General features: G+C 42.4%; 1 protein-coding gene across 2 annotated transcripts; it reads left to right on the top strand.

Moving 5' to 3' along the window:
* The first annotated feature begins 776 nt into the window (after positions 1-776).
* MANBAL (mannosidase beta like) lies at positions 777-8,496 on the top strand. Of its 2 annotated transcripts, none has more exons than XM_075277486.1 (3): positions 777-827; positions 3,138-3,294; positions 6,873-8,496. In XM_075277486.1, the coding sequence occupies exons 2-3, from the start codon at positions 3,145-3,147 to the stop codon at positions 6,978-6,980; spliced, it is 258 nt and encodes an 85-aa protein (XP_075133587.1). In that variant the 5' UTR covers positions 777-827; positions 3,138-3,144; the 3' UTR covers positions 6,981-8,496. The 2 variants fall into 2 exon arrangements, with proteins under 2 accessions (XP_075133587.1, XP_075133588.1); XM_075277487.1 differs by having other exon boundaries at positions 782-794.
* The last annotated feature ends 440 nt before the right edge of the window (positions 8,497-8,936 follow it).

Raw genomic sequence — 8,936 nt, 5'->3', positions numbered from 1 at the left:
GGGGGAAGTGAAACTGTGGGCAGATGAAGGAGGGAGAACGGCATGAAACTGGGGAGAAACAGGGGGACATGAAGCTGGGGGGGTATGAAACTGGGGACAGAGATGGAGGGAGGGGGACATGAAACTAGGGGCAGATGAAGGGTGTATATGAAACCGAGCGAGACATGGAGGGGGGGGGGGGGGCATATAATATATGGGTGACTGTAGGAGGATTATACTGTGTGGGAGCACATGAAAAATGAATGCGAGTGGGCGGAGTCAACGTAAAAGTGGGCGGAGATAAATTTGCAGCGCCGTGCTTTGCACATTTTATTCCTCTTTCTCCTCTTCAAAAGTTGGGCGGTATGACGCTACTGTCACAGTCTCTTAAATATGGAAATGTATCATGCATATATAATATGGGTAATAGATGATGTCACTGCTTCACCTTTTAGTTTATTAATAGATATTACTCATTATACACATTTGTGAAATGTTCACTTTTGAATCTGTATTTAGCTATCATAGTAGAGATTCAGTAGCACTACAACGCCCAGCAAGCCTCCTCACAGTCGGTTACTGCTAAGACCCAAGGTTGCCGTATTTACAGCCCCGAATCTGTACAGCTCGGTAACCTTGGTTGCAGACTACACAGCGCAGGCTATAGAGCGTGTGAAGAGCGGCCGCCATTTTTATGGAGACCAATTACCAATTGACCCGCATGGAATGAGCGCAGGCAAGATGGCCGCTCCGTTCCTGTACAATTGTAGTCCTTAGAATCTCGTCATATCCTGCAGTTGTACAATCCCTTCCAGGTGAGCTGCCGGGGCTGCTGCTGTCTTTTGTCTGTAAGTATTATGATACAGTGTACGTAGAGATGTGCTAGTGATATCCTATGCGGACATGTTGTCTATAGCAGGCTTTCTGTATACTTCCCTCTTGCATTGCTCTATTGTCCTTACTTTGTACTATTGAAATCTCTATTCAGCTGGTTATATGATAATGGTATTTTTATAGCACCAACATATTCCAACGCGCTGTACAAACAGATATAACAATGGCTCCTATACTGGTGGGACAACACCTGTAACGTTACTAGGGCCGGAGCTAATATGTATTCAGTGCACTTTCCTCGGCAACTGGACTGTCCTGCCCGATGCTGCGTCTTATGCCATTGATGATAAATTTCATCAAGAAATGCATCTATAGGACTGTATTCACACTTGCTTTAAAGCTTGTGTACGTAACGCAACCTGCAGTGTTTTACCGGATCCGTCATGTGAGAGATACCACCAGTACCTTATGGACCTGGGGTCTGTCCGGTTTCAATGTGGTATCCGTTGTTTTGTCAGGGAAACTATTGGATCACAGAGACTCTAAATACAGATCATCATGGCCGCAGCATTGGCTCATTAGTTCACACGTAAAAACCTCCTGCCTTATTTTGGTCCTGAAAAAAAAAAAGCTTCCTAATTAGGGCTAGTTCATACGTGGGGCGCCACGTCTCTCTCTGGTCAAGACCCGCCTGCCGCGACCATCGCGGTCGCGGCTTTCCCCTCCTATGTTGCCTCAAATGAATGAGCCGACATAGGAGGGTGCTGCCGCTAGGCGGAAGCCGTGGTCCAGCGCGCCGTGGCTGCCGCCTGAAGATAGGACATGTCGCTTCTTTTCTCCGCTAGCAGCAGCTCGCCGCTAGTGGAAAAAAGAAGCCCGGTGATCTGCACAGACCACCATTGTAAAGGGGCGGATTTTGAAGCGAAATCCACTGTCAAAATCCGCCCCTTTGTTCACGTGTGAACGAGCCCAAGGAAGCTTTTTTTTTTTTTTTTTTTTACCTTGCCAAGCTTATTTTGGAGCTTTTTTTTTTGTAAAAACAGCTTCCAAAAAAGCCATAGAGTGAATGGGCTGAAAAAAACGCTAGCGTTTTTTTCCGCGCGTTTTTTTGCAAAAAAGCGTCGCTTATTTTTGCAAAAAAACGTGTGGTTTTCCCCTCCCATTCACTTCTATTGCTTTCTTCAGGCAGAAAACGCCTGAAGAAAGGTCATGTTGCTTCTTTTTCTGCTAGCAGAAAACAAAAAGCTAACAGAAAAAAAAAAGCTAGCTGTTCACATAGGGCTCCATTGTAAAGGGGCTGATTTTGAAGCGAAATCCGCTGTCAAAATCAGCCTCTTTGCCCACGTTTGAACTGCATCACGTTTAGGTACGAGGTCTTGCACCAGGTCATATATTGTCATTACAGTAGCCATGAGATGATCGGCTGGAGCCGGGTTATAATACATAGATGCGTTTCTGCTATAACAACCAAAGGTTAGCTCAGTCAGTGCTGTGAGCAAATGTTCGCAGGACTGTACAACAGAGACACCGATCCCATAAGGCTTAGGTCTAAACGGCAAGTATGGCTACAACCCAAGTGTGTCACTATGTCGTCCTGCACCTCCTTGAGCAGTATGAGTGATTAGAATCACATTGCGATCAGGGCTGTTATAGCCCTGGACTTAACATGCAGCCACAATATACAAGATTAAAAAAAAAATTAAAATTGTCTTCTTGTAAGCCCTATATTGGCCTGACACTTAAGGCGTTAAATCTGATGTAGGAAGGTAGCGCTAGGTAGTTGTGCAATGGCTGTGGGTAGAGGTCGAGGCGTAACTTGAAGCTCCTGGACCCCTGTGCAAAACCTGTAATGGGTTACATTGTGTTATTTAGAATCCGCTGCGCCTCTTGTTGAAGATTGTCTGCATAGCAGCTTTGGCAACAGTACCACACTTTGTAAGCTTCATCCCCTGACATCAGATTTTTAACCATCTGTTGGAGCACCAGAATGACTGCAATACTGAAGGTAGACGTCAACGATGCATTGCCTTGCGGCTTGGGACTTCTCATTGTGGGTACTAGTTCACTGCAACAAGTGTCCAGTGCTTACAAGATTGGGTTAAAGGGTCAGTCATTTGCACAAGGTCCAACCTGACTTTGTAACCTGTAGCAGAAACTTATGAGACACGATGGATCATAGTTCATGAAAGTTGTGTTCACACATGCCAGTTTTGTGGTGTTTGCCATCAATGATAGTCACAAAATTGTGGCAAAATACAGTAAATGTGGTTATGTATTAAATAGAAAGAAATATAGGGTTAACGTATCGCTTTTCGTGCTCTTAGGTGTACCATGCCAGAACCTTTGGATCTCTCACCACCTGACATCCCAGAACCAAGCTTACTAGAGACCTTGCTTCGCTATGGACTCTTCCTTGGAGCAATTTTCCAACTCATTTGCATTTTAGCTATAATATTCCCTGGAAGCAAGTCACAGGAGCAGGTGAGTTACATGAACTAAGAGTCTTGTTAGGGTGTTTAGTACCAAATCCCAGAGAATATTGCACTGGGGTCAGTGATGTAGTGAACTGTTTAAGGCTACGTTCTTAGTACTATTAATGTTCATTGCTGTCATCCATCACACGAAGACAGCAACGGACGTAAACTGTAGAAGAGCAACGGATTCAAATGGAGCCCCCTCTGTCTGTTCCCATTGACTCTGTTGTAAATAACATGAAGGACACTTTCTTCTGTCATGTTTGTTTACTTTTGTAACAGAAGGAAAAGTCCTGCGTTCATGACTTCTTCCATCAGAAAAGTAAAAAAAAACATGATGGAAGAAATCTGTCATGTTTTATACATTGGAGTAAATGTAGATGGATACCCAAAGGAGGGGGCTCCGTCTTCATCTGTTATTAAATGTCCGTTGCTCTCATCCTGTGACAGATGAGAGCTACAGACATTAAATGATAATAGTGTGAGCCTAGCCTTATTCTGCGCATAGCTCTGTCCATTAAGGAACGCTCAAGATCACATTAAAAATTTCACAATTAGAGATGAGTGAGTACTATTCGAAACTCCTGTTTCGGATAGCACGCACCCATAGGAATGAATGGATGTAGCAGACTTTGCCGGTGGCTGGCCGCTTAACCCCCTGCTTGCCGGCCGCTTCCATTCATTCCTATGGGTGCGTGCTATTCGAAACGGCCGTTACGAATAGTACTCGCTCATCTCTATTCACAATAAATACATATTGTATGGGTATCTGGTGCCCTCCTTTTTAATCTTTCTGGTGTGGTTCCTCCTATTCCCAGCCACGTCTTCATGTCTATAAAATGGCTTCCAGCTTTGCAGACTACACTGCGCTTTGGTGTTCTGAGACACTCCGCTCTCGATCTTATCCACACACACACATCAATAAATTTTACATTTTACACTGTTCCGATCCTCTCCATGCTCATCCTTTAGGGTAAAATATGCTGATCGCTTCTCTAGCGATATCTATTACATGCTGTAGTAATTGCTATAGCGATATCACTAGAGACGAATGTCTGACAAAAACTTTCCATTAGTCAGAATAGAAATTTTCACTCACTGATCAGCGCTATAAAAATATTAAATTAAATATTAAATTAAATAAAAAATCAGCATTGAGCAGCTTGCAGGTAGTTGTAGGGTGGTTGCTCATTGATCCTATAGACTCAAAACCTGGATCTTCTGTGGTTCATCAGAATTAGATTGGCTCGGGTTTAAGGATTTACAATTAAAGGGGTTGCCTGGCCTCATGCAAAACTTTCATAATGAAGACCTATGCACAGGATAGGGGTCTGACATCTGAACCCCACACAGATCCTCTATACTAGCAGCCTCGGTCAAAGGAAGTTGTTAATGGAGGAGCGGGGCAGGCACCAAGTAATAGTAGTGGTACTGTAGCTCACCAGAATCACCACTACGCTGTAGACTGGACTTGTGGAATAGGAATGGTGCTGCACGCACTGCCCATCCAGTAGAAGCTTCCGATACAGAAGATTGGTGCGGGGTTCAGGTGTTGTGTGGATAGGACAACAGTATCAAAATTAAGTTTGGGGCTGGATAACCCCTTTAAGCTGAGGCCCGCAATCATTATCCTTGTGATGTGATACAATATTGGCCTAGTACAGGATAGCAGGTATTTACATTGGTGGAAAAATAATAATAATAATGGAACAGTCGCCGCTACTGCTGGCGCCAGCCCCATTACAAATCTACCCTTTGGAGTCTTATCTCTTTTTGTCACTGCCACCAATGTGTTCATTGTCCCTGCCCTGTGACATCCCTATATCACAGCACAGGGATAAATAATAGTAGGGTCACTATCTCTGTTATACGCAGGTGCTTCAGCCCTAAAGCTCAGCTTCATAGATTCATACATGCCTAAGTGTATAAAGTACTGAGGGGCATTTTTTGTATATGCTAGGTGTTTACTTTCAGAAAATAAATGGGTGAAGGGAGTTAGTACTGTTTTTATCCTGGCAGTGAAAGTGTTAATCTGCTTTATGTCAAAGGATACCTGAGTTTTGAATGGAGATTCCAAATCCTGTATAGTCTCCGGTGATGTCTGACCCTTCAAACGTGTTCATTTATTCTTTTTTTTTTTCTGAGAATATTCTCCCCATTTTGTTTATACCTTGATTTTCAGTTCACTCTTAGCAAGAGGACAGATACATAGTGTGGACCGCTGACAGTAGGTGTTACTGAGCAACACTTTGCATGAGGATCGCTCATTTGTCTATATATTATATATTTACATGCCAGTTATGCAGATATATGCACTGTATATACACTATATAATGTTTGTAGTCGTACAGAAGCGTAATCTTTTCACAAGCACCTTTCTCCTCTCATCCCCATGCTGAGTCAGAAGAGTTTACTAACTTGCATGTCTTTTTCCTGCTCCCTCTGTTATCACATGTGCAGTTCTCTGCTGTGATATCTCACTGTCTAGTGAAGAGACTCTGTGCTTGTGAGTATATACAGAGGGCAGTGCACAGAGCCGAGAGCAGAGAATTGCCTTTGCAGAGCTTGTGCTTGTGAAGGAGCGGCAGGTCCCTTTACCTATTTCTCACATTCCCATCTCATTAGCCTCTGCTGCTAAGGACGTAATTTACTTAGTAACAGGTAGTGGACGTCAGATGTAAAAGATAAGAGCCCTCTAGTGGTCGGACTCTCAAAACCGTTTTTAGGATAGAAAACATCAGATTTTTTAAAGAAAGTGATTTCTAATAATGTTCAGGAAGGGATATTGTATGAATTGAACATAAGTTTTGTGAAAAGTTAGTGACCCTTTATGTATTGGGAACCCCTGATTGACCATTTACTCATATATAGCGTAAGTACAACCAGTATATGTTAGACAGCAGTCCCACAGATGGAGTAGTATATAGAAGTCACTGATTCCTAGTGTCTCTGTTTGATGGCACGCTTTCTCTAGCCAGGGTTAGAAGTATCATGCGGGTCATAGAGTGTACATGCCCGAGAGGTCATGTTCGATCCTACAATTGTTATATGCCGTGACACGCGTCCACTGAAGGAGTAAGGAGCATTGCCAGCGCTGAGTGGAAAGTGTTCTTTGGTGGAGGGCGGATCACACTGAATCATCTGGCACTTTGACAGATGATTTTATGCCTGGCAGATGCTTCCTGTCTGAGTGAGCTGTGCCAGCTGTAAAGTGTGGCGGAGGAGGAATAATTATCCGAAATATCGGGCTGCGTTTCATGGTTTAGACCCCTAAATTCCAGTAAAAGGAAATCTTATAGCAAGTATGTCACATTGAAAATACAGTCTGTAGGCGGCACGTTATAGAGCAGGAGGAGCTGAGCACATTGATATATAGTTTTATTAGAAAAAATCAGTATAATATGGAATACATTGCTCTAAATTCCTCTTTCTATGCTTAGGAGTCCAGTGGGCGGTCCTACACAGTGATTGACAGGCTTTCTTGTGTGCATATGATAACTAATAGATTCATTGAGAGGAACCTGACCCGAAAAGTAAGCCGGGAGGAACATGTTACTAACATTTGTTATCTTGCTGCTTCTACAGGATACTGAGGCTTCAGAAGCAAAAAGCAATGAAGTGTTGAAAAAACCCAAGATGGCTCCTTTGACAGTGGGGAAAAAGCAGAAGAAAGAGACCAAGAAAAAGCGGTGAAAGAGAAGAAAAGACTCCAGACTTTCAGTTTTCTTTATTACGTTCTCATCCGAATAGATCAAACATGGACAGTCGCTTTATTCCTATGACAACTCTTCCTGTTTGGTGTTACTGATATCACTCGCGTGCGTGTACATAAACCATCCACATGGATGCACTACACACATTTTTATGGCTTTAGGAGTAACAAATGCTTTAACTACTCCTGCCATCATTCACACTACAGGTCGCAGGTCTCAGCTGTTGAATTAAAGGGATTGTCCAGTTTTTAGACAAATATGGAGACAGATGTTATTGCTTGTATAATGAAATGTTCTGCAATTTTCCTATATAGTTTCTGTATCAATTCCTTACAGTTTTATAGATCTCTGCTTACTTCCAGGGGATAAGAAAAAAAAAACCAGACATGGTCATGTGATGTACAGTCCATGGTCACGTGATGGACACAAAGGTGCACGGCTTGTTATAGTCGCAGCACAGTAATTAGACATGGTTTAATGTGTTCATCACATGACCATGGACAGTAGATCACATGACCATATACTAGATCACATGACCATGGACTGTTTTTTATCCAGTGAGAGTAAGCAGAATGAATGACAGCAAGCAGAAAGTATATTGGAAAATTGTACAACTTTCTATCATATAAACAATAACATTTGTCTCTCAATATTGGTTTGAAACTGGACAACCCCTTTAAGCTACAAAGTGCAGTTCAATGGATTGTGATCAGATTGAATTTAGAACAATGCTCCGTGATGTTTTTCTTTTTTTTGTATTTTTTATCCCTGCACTGTCACATCCCAGTGTCACAGCACAGGCATAAATAATAGCGGGTTCACTGTTCCTATTACTGGTGGTGGTCCCGATATGATGCAGACAGTGAATGACACTGTTGATCTGGTCAAAACATCAGCACTGAAATCTGTATCAAATGTGGATTTCATTTCAGATTTTGCTTTTTGCATAGCATTAAATAAAATCTGGGGTGACAATCTCAAATGGATATGGCATGCACGCCGGGAATCTAATGTGAGTCAGTGGAATTTGTATGACCCAGAACTCCGACTCCGACTTCTTCATAAAATGTCCATTGTCAGTCAGAAGCATTAAGGCCGGTCAGTGACAAATAACCAAGAAAGGCTGAGGCCACACGTTGCAGAAACGCAGCTTTTTTTGTTGTAGTTTTTTGAGCCAAAGCCAGGAGTGGAATGAGCAGAAGGTAGAAGTATAAGAACTTCCTATATATGTCTCAATCCTTTTGTAGACATTCTTGGCTTTGGTTCAAAAAAACACAACAAAATCTGCAACAAAAAAAGCGTTTCCACAACGTAGGGCCTCAGCCAAAAGCAGAAATCTCTATAGGCTTCAGCGGATGCAATTCTTTAGTCTACATCAACTTAACTAAGACACGTATTCATGTATATAGCCATGTCTTGTTCTTCTTGATACCCTCGCCTTCTCTTTTTTTATACATTAGCTCATTAATTGTGAACAATAAATATTTTTTTTTTGCTTTTTTTGAGTTTTATTTGGTGTCTTGGGTCACTGGCTTCAAGGTTTTGCCTAATTTCATAAAAAAAAAATTGGGCAAAGATAGGGAGTGATATAAGATAAGAAATATTAGGGATGGGCAAGTAATTGAAAAATAAGAAACGAACGTCAGTCTGGATTACCTACAGTGATTTTGCTCATGTTGGTTTGGTTATTACAATATTTGTGATGTTCTACCTGAACACGTCCGAACCAAAGCTGCTATTATTATACCTTGGGGTCTATTCAGGCCCCAAGGTATAATAAGTGGAGGTCCGGGGGGAGGTGATCAGACCTAAAAAACACTGTTGCTCTCCTCTTTAGCGCAATTCCCTGTTCTGCTCAGGCCTCCTGACTGACGTTACATAACTCTGAGACCTGAGTCACACACACACTGTCACAACGCTGCGTCCCCTTTAAGGC

The sequence above is a fragment of the Leptodactylus fuscus genome, chromosome 6 (assembly GCF_031893055.1).
Source record: "Leptodactylus fuscus isolate aLepFus1 chromosome 6, aLepFus1.hap2, whole genome shotgun sequence".
Lineage (NCBI taxonomy): Eukaryota > Metazoa > Chordata > Amphibia > Anura > Leptodactylidae > Leptodactylus > Leptodactylus fuscus.
This window is presented reverse-complemented; position numbering and strand designations above follow the sequence as displayed.

Excerpts from the sequence above, each read along its gene's own strand:
- MANBAL (XM_075277486.1), top strand. The coding sequence starts at position 3,145 with ATGCCAGAACCTTTGGATCTCTCACCACCTGACATCCCAGAACCAAGC. Across the intron at positions 3,295-6,872 it reads GAAGCAAGTCACAGGAGCAG|GATACTGAGGCTTCAGAAGC; the intron begins GTGAGTTACATG and ends CTGCTTCTACAG.